At 59.4% G+C, this 17,757-nt stretch overlaps 1 protein-coding gene across 2 annotated transcripts in view; it reads right to left on the bottom strand.

Moving 5' to 3' along the window:
- The window catches only part of SLIT1 (slit guidance ligand 1), a 65,234-nt gene that overhangs the window by 10,789 nt on the left and 36,688 nt on the right, over positions 1–17,757 (bottom strand). Inside the window, exons 5-21 of one of the 2 annotated variants that reach the window (XM_055790209.1) lie at positions 7,333–7,404; positions 7,134–7,205; positions 6,655–6,726; positions 6,195–6,358; positions 5,661–5,808; positions 5,081–5,152; positions 4,749–4,820; positions 4,566–4,637; positions 4,299–4,442; positions 4,002–4,165; positions 3,863–3,886; positions 3,220–3,364; positions 3,006–3,080; positions 2,648–2,791; positions 2,203–2,346; positions 1,910–2,076; positions 674–806 (exon numbers count right to left, since the gene is read on the bottom strand). In XM_055790209.1, coding sequence (XP_055646184.1) covers positions 674–806; positions 1,910–2,076; positions 2,203–2,346; positions 2,648–2,791; positions 3,006–3,080; positions 3,220–3,364; positions 3,863–3,886; positions 4,002–4,165; positions 4,299–4,442; positions 4,566–4,637; positions 4,749–4,820; positions 5,081–5,152; positions 5,661–5,808; positions 6,195–6,358; positions 6,655–6,726; positions 7,134–7,205; positions 7,333–7,404 — 1,884 coding nt within the window. Of the gene's footprint in view, positions 1–673; positions 807–1,909; positions 2,077–2,202; positions 2,347–2,647; positions 2,792–3,005; positions 3,081–3,219; positions 3,365–3,862; positions 3,887–4,001; positions 4,166–4,298; positions 4,443–4,565; positions 4,638–4,748; positions 4,821–5,080; positions 5,153–5,258; positions 5,419–5,660; positions 5,809–6,194; positions 6,359–6,654; positions 6,727–7,133; positions 7,206–7,332; positions 7,405–17,757 lie in introns of those variants that run through there. The other variant, XM_055790218.1, reaches the window with a different exon arrangement.

The raw sequence follows: 17,757 nt of genomic DNA, 5'->3' as shown, positions 1-17,757 counted from the left end.
TGTGCACAACCAGTGTTTACACCCCCTGCACACAGGACTGCTGCCTTCCCCATCCCAGACGAGTGCAGAGCCCCTTTTGCAGCAATGGGCATCACGGTGCCCACACATTCAGACCCAGCATGGCTGCGTGGGTATCTCCCTGACACCCACAGTGACGGGTGGCTGACCCCACGCAAACCACATTCTGTTGCCCGTGTGCTTGGAGCTGGGGCTGCCTAAAGCATCCCTGCAGCATGGTGAGAGGTCATGGCAGAAAGGGGCCCGGGAGCTGGCAGAGGCAGGGTGGCCCCATCCCTCTTGCTGATGGCAGGCTGCTGGGAACCGCAGTGCCCTGGGCTGCACGGGGACCACAGCTACAGGGGGTGGTTGTCCTACGTTGCCCCCTTGCAAGGGCCAAAGAGCAGGGATGCAGCTGCGGTGACAACACCTCTTGCACAGCACCCTCGGTAGCGCTGAGTTGGCAGAGAGGCTCTTGTGGAGCCCCTTGCTGGGGTCAGGGCTGGACGAGGTCCCTTGGCTAGGTGGGGGTTCTGCCCCCACTACTGGGCCAGGATGGGGGTCTGGGAGGGAGCATCTCTGCCCCAACATCCGCAACCCCACAGCAGAGACCCCTCACCCAGGGCTGCAAAGTTGCTGGTGGTCAGGAGAATCCGGGCATTTGCCCACCACTCACAGCTCCGTGACGTTCTTGGGGATCCCCTTGGGCAGGGCCTTGAGGTGCTTGTTGCTGCAGCGGACAACAGTGTCGAGGCAGGTGCACTCCTGCGGGCACTGGGGTCGGGGGATGCAGCTGGTCTCCTCCTGACCTGCATCAGGCACAGAGAGCCACAAATTCACTGGGTCCCAGCCCTCGGGCACTGCATGAGGCTGGATGCAGTGCCTAGGACTGCTCCCCTCCCATGCTGACCATCTCCCCTCGCCCCGAAAGCAGGGCACTGCAGGCAACCTGCTTGCAGGCAGTAGCCTCAGCCCGACAGAGTCAGCAATGCAGGAATCATTCCTGCACCCAGAACCTGCCTGCCCCGCCAGGATGGATGCAACCAGTCAGCTCAAGGCTGCTTTGATTTTCACCATTTTCAAGCAAAAATGCAGTCCCAGGGACAGCAGAGAGGAGGGTGCAGAAGAAAGGGCTCAGCCCTGCCAATCCTTCTGAAATAACCTCCTTCAACCATCTCCCAGACACAGGCTAGAGGGAGCGGTGCCTGTGCTAAGCAGCCGGAGGAGATGGCATTGCTTCCCCGTTCCCTGCCACTGCACTGGGCTCCTACAGGAGAGGCGTCCCTGGGACAACCGTATGTTATCTCACACCATTAGGAAAGGCGCAGGATGCAACCCTTCAGTCTTTGACGTGGTGGAGGAGGGAAAGCAGAAGAAACGATGATTTGTTTGTAAATATTTTCCAGAGGGCTCAAAAGCTGTTCTAAATTAAAAAGATTTTTTAAAAAAGGCTTTTCTCTCAACACACACGCTCCCTGCCTACTCCATCTGCCCAGCTCCGGCACGTGTGCAGGCCTGAGAAGGGAAGGAGAGAAGAAGCAGGATGAATCCTGGGTGGGCTCTGCCTATACATCTGATCCTGCCAGCACTGGGGGCACAGCGTTTGCTAGCACAGACCTGCCTACACACAAGGGCCACGCAGTGCAGTGGGTACCAGCTCCTCTCCTGGCTTCAGAGCAGTTTGTGGGAATTTCAGTGCAGTTCTAAGGGCTGGGTACCAGGAAGCGAAACTCGTGCATCATTAGAGTAGGGCATTAATGGGCTGAGCAACCCCCTGAGATACCGGCTTGTAGCAGGGCACTGCCAAACATCCCAGGAGCAGGGATGGTGCTGGGACAGGGAGCGTGGTGCCAGCCCAGGAGGAGCTGTCTGGTTCCCCCTCACTCCCAGCACTGTGGGGCCCATGAGTTACCTTCCTCACACCTGAAGTCAGGGAAAGCTACATCCTGGAGAGGGATCTGCCGGAGGAAGTCAGGGTTTTGGCAGCGTGGGTTCCCTGTCACGATCTTCCTCTTGCGCAGCCAGTCCCCCAGCCAGGCCAGCTGGCAGTTGCAGTTGAAGGGGTTGGCAAGCAGGTTCCTGCGCATGGGAGGGAGCCCAAGGGTATCGCCTGAGCAGCCGCCCAACAAGGGAACCTTCCTGCAGCCCCCTGCCATGATGGGATGGGGACAGACTGGGAGCATCCCCCGAGGGCCCAAGACGTACAGCGTCGAGAGTGACTGCAGCGTGTCGAAGGCACCTGGTGCAATGGTGCTGATCTGGTTGTCATACAGGGAGAGGAGGCGGACGTTGCGCAGCCCCGTGAAGCTGTCGTTGTGGATGCAGCTGATGCGGTTGTTCCTTAGCATCCTGTGGAGGGAAGGGGAGGAGGGCACCTAACAACCCAGGCAGGTGCCACAGGGGAAACCCACCTTGGCAGTGCCCAGGTGGTGCCGACCTTGCTGCCAGGCAGCAGGATGAGCCCAGGCTAGTCTCTGAGCAGCAAAAAAATACCCCCACAACTCTGGATACAGCCAGCAGATAGATAAGGCACTCCCAAGCTGGTCCTGCAGTGATGCACACAGCACCAGCCCAGGATCGCAGACAGGGCAGGGAAGGAAGGAGCAGGGACATTCCCATTCCTGTGCCCACAGCGGATGTGGGGACTTACAGGGTTCTCAGCCCATCCAGGCCCCTGAACATGCCACTCCGCACAGACTCCAGCTGATTGACAGTGAGATGCAGCTCGCTGACAGATGATGCCCCTTCAAATGCCCCATCCTCGATCTCTGACACCTTGTTGTTGCTGAGGTTGCTGCAGAGAGGGGAAAGCAGGCTGGGATGAGGGCTCTGCCCCAACCTCATCCTGAACTCTGCCTCCCCAGGTCCCACTGAGCACCCTGTGCTGTCCAGTCCCTTGAGGGACCCTCAAGTTGGGACGTGCCCCCCATTTCACATCCCAGGCTGCCCTGGCATCAGGATCCCAGCCCCCAGGCACTCCTGAAGGGTTGCGCGTGCCTGATACTCACATTTTCTTCAGATGTGGGAGTTTCTTGAAGATACCAGTGGCCTCCAGAATGGAGATTTCATTGTTGTTCAGGCGCCTGGGGTGGGCAGCAGGAAAAAGAGCTCAGGAGGTGGCTGCAAAGGGCCTGGTACAGACTAAACCCTGAGCCAAACCTGAGCACTGGTGATGTTCCAGCTGCAGGAAAGAAAGCAGGGTGGGAGGGAGGAGGCTCTTACAGCTCCGCTGTGGACTGTGGGATACGCTCTGGGATCTTGGTGAGCTTCAGGTTGGAGCACTCAACCACACTGGATTCACAGCGGCACTTCGGGGGGCAGATCACGTCGCTGTTGCACTCACTGTTCAGCTGGTAATCCTCCGTCCCTGTGTGCCAGCAAGGGCAGCGTGGGTGGGCTCCCGTGGGCAGAGGCACAGGGGGCTGCACCTGCCCTCCCCTCCTCTGGTCCTCCCAAACTCCCAGCTGGTCTCGGTCTCTTCCCCAGCTCCCCTCATCCCAGCCACTGCACACATATTTCTCCTCTCCATGCCCAAAGCATCTTATCTGAAGGGATATTTGCCCTTGGTAGAAGGGGCACTGTGCCGTCCACCACCTCTCCCCTCCTGCAACCAGAGCTGGACCCTGGGGGTGCCTCTGTGCCCATCCTAATAGTGGCATGATGGGAGATGCCGCAACACATCCTGGTACCCAGTGCTTCTGTTACTGCAGCACCTGGGAACTCAGCAACCAGAAATGACGGGAAATGCAGTGTGGTCCTGCTGTGCCAGACCACAGGGCTCTGGCACGACCACCCCCCCGGCAGCCTGTACAAAAGGGTACCATGCACACACCCATGCACACATGCGTCCAGCTCCTCCTCTTACCTGGGATGAAATACTGCTCTTTGGCTGTGGGGAAAAAAACCCCACATCAGCACTCCGAGAGTATGGACACCAGGCTGGGGCAGGGCTGAGGACAGCTGTGCCACAGGGCACCCATGATGGGGATGGGAACAGCTCTCACCTGAGCAGCGAAACTTCTTGCTCTTGATCTGGCCGATGCGCTTGTTGGCCAGGCGCCGGGGGCTGGCACAGCGGGCGCCGCTGGTCTCGATGGGGTTGGCGCGGAGGAAGTCTGCCAGCCACTTCAGGTTGCAGTCGCAGATGAAAGGGTTCTGGGCCAGGTGTCTGTGCCAGGGACAGTGGGTGACACACTGGCAGGGGCAACAGGTGACCACCAACTCTAGCCCTGGCTACCCACTGAGATGTTTCCCTCCAGCTGCCCACCCACCCAGGCACCAGAGCTGGTGTGGGCACTCACAGGGTCTGGATGGCCCGCAGGGAGGTGAAGGTGCCTTTGGCCAGGGTTTGGATCTTGTTGTCGTACAGCGAGAGCAGCGAGAGGTTCTGCAGGTCCTGGAAGGCATCCGCCCGCACGCAGTTGATCTTGTTGGCATTGAGGAGCCTGGCAGGGAGGGAGGGAGGTGAGCCTGGGGACCCTGTTCAATGCACCATGGGCGCTGAGGACACCACAGCCCTGCTTCCCGGTGTCCCTGCAGCGCATTCTACCCAGCCACTGGTGCCTTACAGCAGCTGCAGGGCGAAAAGTCCCCCAAAGACACCCTTGGGGAGGTCCGTGATCTTGTTGCCGTACAGCACCCTGGGAGAGAAAGGCTGGTGTGAGAGAGATGGGGGGAGCAGTGTGGGGCACGGTTCCGGGACCACAGCATCCACCCCAAACCACCCCACACATGCCAGTGTGGGCACTTACAGGGAGTTCAGCGAGCGTAGCCCCTGGAAGGCATCAGGAGCGATCTCTGAGATCTGGTTGTTGCTCAGGTCTCTGAAACCCAAAGCGAGAAGGTAGCCTGGTCCCTTTTTCTCTCGTCCCATAGCCTCATCCTCCTGCTGGGCCAGGGGAGCACCCCCAGCACCCAGAGCTGGGGGTATTCAAGACCCCACCCCAGTGCTGCCGTGTGGGGCACCCATGTCATGGCAAGTGCCCCATGACTGTCTAAGTGCGGGGCTGCAGGCTCATAGCAGTGGCCAGCAGGGTAAAGGGTGCTGGGATTCAGGGTGAGCAGGTAGAAGCTGCACACTTACATCCTTCGCAGCTTCTTGTAGGGGGAGAAGGCACCTGGGGGGATGGACTTGATGCCGTTGAGCTCCAGACGTCTGCAAAGAGAAGTGGGAGAGATGAGGAATGTAGGCCTAGCTGAGCCCCAGCATACCTTTGACAGGGCTGGGGGTCTGCAACACCCCCAAGCTTACTGTAAGTTACCTCACTGGAGTGGCACCATTCAACCCAGGGACAACCTGCAGCCTGCGGTTGGGGCTCTCTTCATCAGGGAGGGGTGCCATGGGTGGGGATACCATGCTGGCTGGGCTGGGGGGACCACCTCCTCCCCACCAGCACCCTGGGTCTGGGGGCACCTGCTGCCTCCCATGTGCTTTGTGCACTGTCCCAGCAGGGGCTTTGCACCATAATTGGATTCCCTTAAGGCGATTATTTCTCTATTTGCATTTTTAATGCAGCTAAATCCAGAGCTAAATCTGGGCGGTATGGTAGAAGAGCAAGGAAGCCTGCTGCCCCGTGGGGTGGCTGACCTGTGGGGCTTGCCCCCATGCCCCACTGCCTTGAGCCACCCACAGCCTGGCAGTGACAATGTGGGGCTGTACTCACATCTCTGTCATGGTCTCAGGCAGGTTGGCAGGGATGGCCGTCAGCCCTTTGCCCCGACAGTCCACGATGCCGTTGCTGCAAGTGCACATGGCTGGGCAGGAGCCAGAGGACAGGCTGCAGAGCTGGGCACGTGACGGGTCCATTTGTCCTGCCAGGAAAGCAGCCACCATGGCAACTGCAAAGAGCTGGGCCAGGCAGGTGGGTGGCAGCACCCCAAGGACCCTGGTGGCAGCCCAGCGTGCTGGGACAGCTCGTGGCACCCTTGAGTGGATGCACAAGGTCCTGTGTGCCCCAACCCTGTGCAAAAGGCACACAGCTCCAAGGGCAGACTGATGCACTCTTTGTCACACTGATAGAGTGGTGGTGTCCCCACACCAGGGACAGTGCTGACCTGAGCCAAGCCCACAGCATGCATCCAGGCTCTGAGCTGAGGCACATGGCAGGGAGCGGAGGTGGGCTGCACTGGTGGGACAAGCTTTGTCACCCCAACCCTGGCCCTGCCCTGGCTCCCATCACCTCCCCTGTTTCCCTCACCGGAGCAGCTGAACTCATTCTTCTGGATCTCAGCCACGTTGAGGCCGCGGAGCTGGGCTGGGCCAGCACACTGGGTGAAGAGCCCAATGGTGGGGCGCTGGCGCAGCCACTGCGAGAGCCAGGCCAGGTGGCAGTCGCAGAAGAGGTGGTTGGAGTGCAGGCGGCTGTGGGTGGATGGGGCAGTCAGTGGCCAGAGGATGGCTCCTGCCTACTCCACTGCTAGCTCATCCCAAAGGCTGGGGACATACACAGGGGGACACGGAGGAGCCTGAGAGCATCTGTGCTGGTTGCGAGGCCACCAGCTTGGCAGTGCTTAGGGATGCTCTGCAAGGGTGTCCCCTCCATCCCCTCCCCACAGTGCTGTCCTAGCACTGCTGGGCCGCTGGCACTGGCAGCAGAGCTGGGGACAGCCCACTCCAGCCTAGGGGGCCCCTACCACCCCCACAGCCCCAGGACTCACAATGTCCGCAGCTTGGGCATGTGGTTGAAGCTGGACACAGGGATGGAAGTGATATTGTTGTTATTCAGGGTCCTGCAGGAAGGCAGAGGGAGGAAAGTCAGGGCAGCCAGGCCAGAAATGGGAGTGTGAGAGCACCGAACTCCTGGGGGCAACAGCACCCACCCACCCCCCGGCACAGAGTGCATGGATGGAGAGGTGAGAGATGGGGACAGCCCGAACCCCTGGGCAGGACCTGCTGCCTTTTCCAGGCTTCTCCCCTCCACAGCCAGCTGCAACCAGGTGGACCCCTGGGGCAGGATCAGGCCCTGGAGCACAGCTCTACAGCTGTGGCACCAGACCCCTATTCAGTCCCTCCTCGGGGCCAGGGAGAGATGGCACACTGGGGATGTCCCTACAGTGCCACAGGGAGCACCCAAGGACACCCTCAGCCCTCATGGGGCTTGCAGGATGGAGGCTCCAGCTGGCCCCTGGCCACTTACAGGACCTCCAGCCCCCGCAGGGCACGGAAAGCCCCATCCTCAATACAGCTGATCTGGTTCTTGTCCAGTTGCCTGCAGGAGAAAGACAGAGGGAGCATTGCTGGGACAGCCCAAGCAGAGAGTGACCGGTGGCTCCTGATGCCTCCTGCCACAGAACCTGACCCCAGACTCCCTCATTCCCATCCCTGCCGGGACTCACAGATTCTTGAGGTCAGTGGCCCCGCGGAAAGCTTTCCTGGGGATGGCCTGGATGAAGTTCTCGCTCAGGTCCCTGCACAAGAAAGAGGCAGGAAGGAAAATTAGCAGCGCCTGCAAAGCACTATGCCCCATGGGACCAGGGCATCCACAGGCAGGGGCATGCCCCAGCACCCAGTGATCCCTCAGGGGCTCTGGGAAACTGTAATTTGGCTTCAGGTCCTCAGTTTCCCACTGGCCTGCTGGCTGTCCCAAGGCAAGTCTGGCTCCATCCATGGTGGCTGCAAGTGGCTGGGGTTCCCCGGGCACTACTGTCCCCAGCTCTAATAAGCAGAACAGCAGGGCAAAGCTCTGGGAAAATCCTCCGTACTTAAATACCCTCTGACTGCTCTAATTACAGGTCCCTGCTGATTAACTGGTAATTACACTTAGCGGCTCCAGGGCTCCGGCAGGCATTCCCATGGAGCCTGCCCTGCACTTTAGAGGGCACAAATAAGCGGGTCATTAATTACTTCATCACTATACAGCACCGTCTGTGTAATCACCTGCTCTGCAACGCTGGGGCATGCTAGGCCAGTGCCAGTTCTGTGTTGCAGGGCTTGCAGCAGGTCAGATCCTCCACCATACCTGGGCTGGCTTTGAATGACCATGATAGCCAAAAATCTCACTGCAAGTAGGGTCTGAGTGGACTGGCTCAGCTCACTCCATCCCTGGGGGGACCTGCCTATTGTATCTGTGCCCCACGGCTCCCATGCAGCTATTCCCTCTCCCACCCCAAGGGCCAGGAGTTCCTCTGAGCTTGGCAGGCTCCTGCATTGCCTGCTCCCAGCCCCATGCCAGTGCAGCCCTGCTCCAGCCACCCACGGGGCAGGAGAACATGTCCACAGCTCCCTCCTGGCACAGGGAAACTGAGGCATGATGTGGCATTTGTCCTATGCAGCAAGTCCCTGGGGGAATGAGGAGCAAGACCAGGGCATCCTGCACTGATTAAGCACTCCCCAGCATTACACAGGTCACGCAGACACCCCCATCCCCACCCGAAGAGGTGGTTTGGGGTGTCCCTGGGTGCCAGCATTTCGCACTCATTGCTTACCAGCTATGCTTCCACATAACGGAGCCTGTTCACTACTGATATCCCAGAGCAGTTGGGCTGGGTCAGGATGGAGGCACAGCATCCACGCTGCTCCCTGGGCCCTCATTTCTCCCAGAAAACAGGCTCGGCATAACCCACAAGCTGCTTGCAAGAGACCTGGAGGTCTCCAGATTGGGACTTCACCCTGGCCAAAAGCTTCACTGCTGCAATGGGGAATGTTCCCAGAGGGAAGCACCAGCATCTCTGGCACAGCTGCAGGAGGAGAAGGAAAACCCAGGGACAGTGGGCTCCCCCAGCGCTCCAGCGGGATGCCCAGCCACCACAGAGCTGCCGTAGGGCACTGGAGTGATGCCCCACGCAGCGTGCAGGGAGCAGGGGAGCTGGTGCATCCCTCTGGGTCGCTCCTGAGGAACCAAAGGCAGCCGGCAAAGCACCCTTGCTGGGGCAGCGGAAGGGAGATGCCGGCCCTGGAAGGGCCCAGCTCCCCTGCGAGCAGCCGGGCGCGCAGGCGGCGCAGTTTCACCGCTACCCGCGCGGCGGCACTGCCAGGCTGCCCGGCCCGGGCTGCTGCGCTCCTGCGCTGCCTGCGCTGCCTGCTCCGCCTGCGCTGCCTGCTCCGCCTGCGCTGCCTGCTCCGCCTGCGCTGCCTGCGCTGCCTGCTCCGCCTGCTCCGCCTGCTCCGCCTGCGCTGCCTGCTCCGCCTGCTCCGCACGGCCCGGCCCAGCCTGCCCCGGCCCCCCACAGGGCTCTGGGACGAGCCGCCCTGAAGGGATCAGGGTCACCTCGCACTCTCCAAAGGGGAAGGAGCTGACACCTGCCACAAGCTCTGACACCCCAGCACCCCTTCAGATGCAGACACCTTCTCCCCATCCTCTGCTGGGGACACAATGAGCCCGGGGACCCCCAGGAATTGCACTGACCTTTCAGAAAAACGCAGCATTGCCCCAAATCCCCTTTTCCCTTTGGGCTCCTAGAAGACAGAATGCCCTAGAAAACCCTCCAGAAACCCCCAAATGAAGTTCACTGCTCTTGCTAGCAATGCATCCAACGCATCGCACTCCCCCCAGCAGCTGCCTGTCCTCCAACATTAAACTGGTCACAGCGGGGCCAAGCATGGGAGCGCCCGCCATGCCTCAGTGCTCTGCACCCCCCGCTCCAGCTCTGGCGATGCCTGCCCAGGCAGACCCTGCCCGCAGCTTTTTTGCTTCCCCCATGGAACTTTGCTCGTGTTTCTCCGCTCACAGCACATGGGAGTCCCAGCGCACCCGGGGAGTAAATCCAGGCGTCTGTCTGCAAGCTGCTCACTTACAGCTCGTGAAGGAAACCCTGCTAGAAGGTTGCAACTGACTTTGCAAGGCTTCTCCCCTTCACAGCTTTTCATGACAGTCACCAATGAAGTGCTGCCATTTGGGGTACTGAAGCCAAGAGGGACAGACGCTGGATGCGAGGGTTTCAGCAAGGCCCTGGTGCTGGGCTTACATTGCCGGCACAGTTACACAGCTGACGGCACCAGGACAAACACATGCTTTGCCTGCGGGATCCTCAGGCCCGGCGTTGGAACAAGGCACGGCCCCTTCCCTCCTGGTGTTTCATAGCTCCCAGCTATGTTTGCTTTACACTTTGGCGCCGAAGAAACAGCAGATGGCACGGCTTCTCCTCGCTCCACCGCGTGGCTTACGGCACCCTCGGCGGCTGCGCCGGTGCCACCTCGCACCCCGCCAAATACAAGCATGTCACTGCCATCGCATGTGGCATGCCAGCTTGCAGTGGTGATCGCAAGCACTGACAGGTCTGACAGCCCTGCTGGGAACCAGCCGGCGGACAGGCACAGAAAGAGGAAGGGGAAAGCAAGCAGCCCCTGCCCTGTTGTCACAACCGTCCTTTCTGCCTTTTCTAGTTTCACTTCCAGGTATTTTCCTAAAGCTCCAAGTTTAGGGGTTCCTGGTTATTGAAGCCAGGGGATGCCCAAGCAGCTGGCCCGTCCACAGTGCCATGTCCTCCCATCCCTGTGCTGTGGGAACGCAGCCGCTGGAGTTTCTCCCTGCACGGCCCAGGGTACAGAGGGCTCTGGTAGTCCTGGGGGTGCAAAGGGGGAAGGATGACAAGGGGTGAGCAGATGATGGGGGAAACACACAGCTTCCACCCTGCAAGTACCAGAGGACAGACATCTGTGCTTGGGCAGACCCTCCGTGGTGGCATGCATGCCCAAACGGGAAGCTCTCAGCAGCCTGTCTGCAAAGCAGAACCCCCACTTGCTCCCAGGAACCCTCTGCATTTCCATTGCTTCTTGGCCCAGCCGCATCCCAGACCCCTTTTGTCCCCAGGCTCACCTCCCACAGAGGTTTCCAACCCAGCAGTTGCCTGTTAATTAGCAGCAGCCAGCTCCAGCCCACAGCTGAGCAACGGGGAGAAGGAAGGCACCCACTTTCCTTCCATGTCCCCTAAAAGCCTGATGACTGGGCTATGTCCACACAATTCCCTCCCTGGCTAGGCAGTGTGGTGGATGGCAGTGGTTAGGGATTGGGATTTTGGAGACGTCCCTGCTCCGATCTTATACCTTGCTACCCTGCCCCACTGTGTGCATGATCGTTGTTGGGTCCCACACCTGGGTCACAACAACCCCACTACAAGCTGGGGGAAGGGTGGCTGGGAAGTTGCTGGGCAGAAAAGGACGTGGGCGAGCTGGCTGACAACCAACTGAATGTAAGCCAGCACCATGACCAGATGGCCAAGGCGGCCAACAGCATCCTGGCCTGTATCCTAAACAGTGTGGCCAGCAGGACTAGGGCAGTGATTGTCCCCCTCTACAAGACAGACATCGAGACACTGAAGCGTGTCCAGAGGAGGGCAATGAAGTGAAGGGTCTGGAGCACAAGTCCTGTGAGGAGCGGCTGAGGGATCTGGGGCTCTTTAGCCTGGAGAAAAGGAGACTCAGGGGGGACCTTATCGCTCTCTACAGCTGCCTGACAGGGGCTGCAGGCAGGGGGGGGTCGGTCTCTTCTCCCAGATAACAAGTGACGGCACAAGAGGAAACGGCCTCAAGCTGCACCAGGGGAGGTTTAGATTGGATAGTAACAAAAACTTCTTCATGGAAAGGGTGGTGAAGCACTGGAACAGGCTGCCCACGGAGGTGGTGGAATCACCATCCCTGGAGGTGTTTAAAAACACATAGACGTGGAGCTTAGCGACATGTTTTAGTGGTGAGCTTGGCAGTCCCAGGTTAATGGTTGGACTTGATGATCTTAAAGGTCTTTACCAGCCTAAATGATTCTACGATTCTGCGTTTCTATATCTGTGGCGGGTCTGGAGGTGCCCCCGGTGCTGGCTCTGCTGGCAGCCAGCAGCCCTTGCCCCAGCGCCACCGGCCCTGGGGAGCCTCGGCCAGGAGCCAGGCGAGGGGGCTCGGCTCCCTTGGGCTGGCAGGGGCTCGGCAGCGGGAGCCAACCCCCCAGCACGCCGCTGCCCAGCGCTTAGCGGGGCGACCGAGCAAAACTGTTCGACATGGCTTCCCAGTGGGGAGCCCACTCAGGCAAACAAACCCCGGCAGCCTTAATCTCCCCGGCAAGAGCCCGGCGGGCCGGCGGGCGGCCGGAGGGAGGGGGCCACGGCGGGCTGTGGCGGCCAGCCCGCCGGGCAGGGAAGCCGGGGCTATTACCACGCTCTCATTCTTTCGGCTAATCCTGACTTCACACTTTAACCTGATTGAGCCTTGTTTGGCGAGCCGGCTCCTCACACGCCGTGTGAGGGGATTAGGGCCGGACACAGCGGGGAGGTAATTGCTTCCCAGTGTTGCTGGCCCCGCATCCCCAAGTCCCCCACCAAGTCCCCCACCGCCTGCCAAGAGCGCTGGGGCGGCCTGGCAGCCCTCCGGCACAGCGCGCCCCTCGCCAGGCGGCCAGCTTGGCAGCACCTGCCGGGGCTGGCTCTGCTGTCGCTGCGCAGGGACGTCTCACCCAGCGTCGGCAGCCATCAGGGCACCTCGTCCAGGCGAAAGCTGCAGCCCATGTGGTGTCCCAGCCGCGCCAGCGAGGGCTGCTGCAGCACACAGTGGCAGGCCAGTGGCTTTCCACCCAGCAGCGTCTGCGTGCCCAGCACCGGGTGCCGGCGGGTGAAGCACAGGGGGTTGCTCCCACCTTTTAATTAGTTTCCTACCCGGTTTCCATGCTGCAAACTCCTTAGCACCTGGAGGTCTCCCGGACCCCCTCCCAGTCACTAGGACAGATCAAAGGCATTGAGCCCCCAGCTGCTGCCAGGCCGCTGCTCCCACATTGAAAATGCATGGCAGGTCCCGCTCAGAGGCCGGGTGCCTCCCTCAGCAGCAACTCTCCACCCGCGCTAGGACCAGCTGCTGCAGGTACCAGCTCAGCCACAGCAACCGTCCACCGAGTCTCAAGCAGGCAAGGCAGTGCCCTTGCAACCAAAGCCACGCAGCCCTGGGCAGCACCGTTGTTTCAGGCTGGGATAGCTGCTCCCTGGATCGCAGCCTCACTGACGCTGTGCCAGAGGAGGCTGTGCCAGGGTGCAGCCAGCACTTCCCGAAGCAAAAGGGCCAGCCAGGGACTAACCAGCAAGGACCACAGCACCAGCAGCTATTAAGCAGCCCACACGTAGGGGTTGTCCCAGCCCAGGGCAGAGGGATGGGCAGAGCTGAGGCTCAACGGCACGCACGGCTGTTCACACACCACCTCCACTGCTTGATAGGTGACAATGGCAAAGGGACAGAAAGACTCCCACATTACCCAAGATTGATACACTAATGAGCACTCACATTAGTGGTCAACAGCCCACAGTCCCCCCCCAGGGTTTTGTGCTGGTGTTTCTCAGTGCAGGGGAGGAGCAGCTGCACCCACTGTTTGTGCAGCGTCAGCACTCACAGCCCCGTGCTGGAGGAAACAAGCATCACCCACGTGTCCCAGCTGTATGATCCACTTGAGGTGATGGACACAAGTCCCCAGTGCTGCAAGGACCCAGCGCCCAAGGAGGGGTGGTCCTGAAGGGAAGCTGCTTGCCACAGGTTGGGGGCAGCTGCCCCACTGCTGCATCAGTAGGATGCTGGGGTAATGAGGCAGGATTTTGTCTGCCATGTTACCTGTCCCCATCCCCAGCACTGGCTTGAGTGGGGTCCTGCAGCTCCATCTCAAGTTCAGGCTCCCGTGGCGTGCCCCCAGCATTATGTCAGGCTGTTTGATTTTTAATGGGCTCCATTGGCCCAGCTGCCAGCACACTCCATCCTGGCCAAGGGGGATGAGGCAGACCTCCCACCTCCTGCACCTCTGCGTCACTCCACCATCCCCAAGGTCACTGGGAGCCTGCATGCTGCCTGCTGCTGTCTGCTACCCACTGTGACCACAGCCCCCAGGGCTGATGGTGTTTGCGCAAGACAAGGTGGATTTGCACGGATGCAAACAAACCAGAGTGCAGCATGGTGGGCTCAGCATGAGACCCTGACACTCAGGAAAGTGATGGTGGGGTCTCTGGAAGTGGCACCTTGGAAGGAGCCAGAAAGAGAAAAGGGACGGGATGGAACAGGGTCCAAAGCAGCACAGTGAGGGGGAAAAGGAACATTATTCACTGCTTTTCACGACACCAGAGCAAGGGATGACCAGCGCAATCACAAAGGCAGGCTTAAAATCACAGCTAAAAATGACTCCTTCAAATCAGGTGTGGTTAGTCCATGGGACTTCCAGCCACAATCAGCTCAAAAGGGAAATGAATAGAAGCGCAGACATGCACCTGCAATGCCATGCTGTCGCAAGGAGTACCTGCAGGTGGATGCTCGGGAGCTGGCTTCTGCTGCCAGACCAGCTGGGCAAACCTCTGGTAGTCACCACACTGCCCAGTGCAGGCTGCCAGCCACGGCCGATGGCTCAGCTGCTGCTCAGCTGGCAAGGACCGTCACCCACCAGGGATGTCAGCCTGGGGTCAGCCCGATGTCAGCACCCCCTGCCCAGCCAGGGCAGGGTGCCAGGGTCCCCGCTCCATCCTCTGCCTGCCACTCTCGTCCCTGCCCCTCTTGATAAGGGGGTACAGCAAGTCGGGGGGGGCTGCTCCTGCAGTGGTTCAAGGGTGAACAGCTGGTTGCTGCAAAGAGCATCGCAGGCTGGGCGGTACAGCACAGCCCTCCCCGCTGGCAGCCGGAGCGAGCGCTTCATCAGGCAGCCCCAGCCACCAACAATTACGTGCTGAGTAAATCGATGGGATATAATTGGACTATTAAGATCTCATTATCTTCCTGGCTCCGGGTGCCGCAGCCCACAGCATGCTGGGGGAGACCGCAACCTGCAGCCACAGAAACTGCCTCCCAACCCAGACAGCCTTGATGGGCACTGAGGACAGGCGTGCACAAAACAGGGATGGTACAGCCAGAGGGGACAAGGATGGTGGCAGCAACCTATATTCAGCACAGGAGACATCTCTGTGGCACAGTGAAGTGCTGTGCAAAGGCAGGGAGATGTCCCTACAGCAGCCCTAGAGATGAGGAGATCCAGGTATCCTTCTAGCCACCACAGCAGCCTGAAAGCCACCACCGGCCTCTCGTGCCCTGTGCAGGGCTCATTGCTCCTGGGTGACATGAGGAGTTTGGCCTCTAAATGCGCTTTCATGTGTGCCTCTACCCCAACCAGCTGGAAAGCGGGGCTCACGTCCCCACCTGCAGTTGCAGGGTCCCTGTGCTCTGAGTCACACAGGCTGCCTGGTCCTGGGGGACCCCTCCCTTGCACAAGGGCCATGTACCTGTTGTGTCCATCACCTGCTTACATACCACCTATGGAGGGGGTGATGTAATTCCTGGCTGTGGGATGGTGCTCCTGAAGGGACCAGGGTCCTCAGCACCTCTTGACAGGCAGGATGATACACCAGGTCACATCCACTGAGATCCAAGCAACAATAAACAATCACTTCCCTTAAGACAGTGTCCCTATTCCCACCTGAGTTTTTCGCACAAGCATTTCTTATTATCTCAGCACTAGTGAAAGCAATGGATCAAAGCTCATCCTTGCCAAGCCCACATATATATATAAGGACAAAACAATCCTTTGCTGCAGCAAGGCAGCACACTGCTAGGCATCATGATGTGCTGAGTGCCTCACACCATAGACCTCAGCGACATGAGCTCAACCAACAAATTCTGCCTGTCCACCACATACACACAGCAAAGAGCAAAAATGAACACTGCCAGACCAGGGAACAAAGCTTCACACTGCTCCCCTGCCAGGAAAGGCTTACCAAAGCGCTGTGCTGACCCCAGGCTTTGGCCCCAGCCCCTTCCCTCCCAGGAGATGCAGATGCTTCCCAAAACATTAAAGCTGGAGAGGTTTGTTGCTTGGACAGCCAAGCAGATCATGTGTAAAATGCAACATATGCTCATGGCAACAGTTAGCAAGAAGAGTCCCAGCCCCAGCGTGGTGGTGCTGATTTAGCAAAACATTTCAGGGCACACATAAATCTCGGTGGCTTCAAAGGGACGCTGCTGACCTACGCCATGACCCAGGCTGCTGTCCTTACTGGAGCACCAGCAACTGACAACAGCTGGTATCACCCAGCAGTGCCATCACAGTGCCTGCTTATGCTGAGGGTGTGCATTGGGGATGCCGAGGTGCGTGGGTGAGTGCACACACGCTGGGCGACACCAGCGGCCCTGTGTTTGGGCACAGGGTAAGTCAGGGACATGTGGCGTCCGTTGTGAGTGGAATGATGTGCACAGGGAAGGCATTTGCACGGGCTGGCCTTTGCCGAGCAGCTCTCTGCACAGGGCAGCACCTGTGTGGTGGCTCCAGTCCAGCTCCAGCAAGGAGCGGCTCCTGCGTGGGCTATGTTGCAAAGCCAGAGCTGCGGGACACAGCCTCTGCGGGAAGGGGGATGCTATGGGAACAACGGGAGCTGGCCAAGGAAAAGAGAGGAAGGTGGGAGGGAGGGGGAATAAAGCATCTGCCACCCACCTTACAGTCTCTACAGAGATTGAAACAACTTAAAAGCAGACGCTTTAATGGAAACACAAGTAAAATAACAAGCTGCAAACCCTGCACGCTGGTCACAGCCCCCTCCCCACACTGTCCCTTTGTTCCTGCAACCTCATTATCTGCAGGAAGGGGAGCCAATGTGAGGCCAAGGCATCACCAGCAGCTGTCCATCATCCCAAAATGCTTTAAGACAGCCACAGCACCCACTGTGCCCAGCACCCCACGGTTTGGCAGAGGACAAGGTGGGCAGGCGGTGCCCTGCAGCACACGCTCAGGAGCAGCCAACCTGCCACTGTCTGCAAAGGGACCTGCTGTGTGGCTGACACGTCCCTCATGGCTCCCACTGACTGCTGGATGAGGGCTTGTCCTCTCCAGCAAGCATCTGGCTGGACGCTGGGTATTAAAACTGCACCTGCCTGGCTCACAGCCTCTGTATCCCACTGCCACTGGAAACTGGGGCACCCAGCCTGCAGCCCTTTGGCCTCCTGCTTGTCTCCATCCCTGCTTTTCATCACCCCCCAGTCCCCTCTGCCCTGGTGTTCAGCAAGCTTGTTCTCCTTCCTCCTTTCATGTTTTTGCTTCTGCCTCATCCTCTAGTAGCAGAAAATCCCTGCAAAACCCCCCACCAAAATGCATTTTGTTTCCAGCTCTCACGCTACCCTCCAGCCTGTGCACCTACCTGCTTCACATTTGCATCACCTGGCTGATTTCCAGCACTGAGTTGGTTGCAGAGGGAAACCGCTGCCCACAGCAGAGCACTCCAGTGCTCACAGATCCAGCAGGTCCCAGGACGACTGGCAAATTAGGGTACTGCAGCCCAGCAGCTCCAGAGCTTGGGGCAGAGCAAGCTGAAAGTGGCAGTGGGGATTTGCAGAACCACAAGTGGGTCTACCTCTGGCAGACAGCAGCGTGCCACAGCAAGACCCTCCCGTGCAGCCCCATGATGGTTAGGACAAGGTCAATCCCCCTCACCCCACCATGACCCCACGCACAGAGGGACCTGCTGGGTGACAGCGCTGTACCATGCTAGGAGAGGTGCCAGGCTCCAGTCCTGAGCGCTGGGAAGCCTCCAGCATGTGAGCGTGTGCTCCCTGCCTGGCAGCTCACACGCAGGGAGATACCCTGAACTCCATGCAGCAACACTCATCCAAGGTGTAAATGAAAAAGCAAATAGCATTTCTGGTGAGCCAGCCCCGAGCCCTGTGGGGAGCTGGCTGCAGCTCTCGTTAGCAGGCTCATCCCCTGGGTCTGCGGCACTGCTGAGCTCAGAGCTAATTGACTCCCAGGCTCTGAGGCTTTTAATTGCTAATAAGTGTGAAGCCAGCCCGGCCGGCCCTTCTGGATTCCTCCGAGGTGTGAATGAGCCTGAGCCAAGCTG

This window comes from Falco peregrinus, chromosome 1 (assembly GCF_023634155.1).
Source record: "Falco peregrinus isolate bFalPer1 chromosome 1, bFalPer1.pri, whole genome shotgun sequence".
In the NCBI taxonomy this organism is placed as follows: domain Eukaryota; kingdom Metazoa; phylum Chordata; class Aves; order Falconiformes; family Falconidae; genus Falco; species Falco peregrinus.
This window is presented reverse-complemented; position numbering and strand designations above follow the sequence as displayed.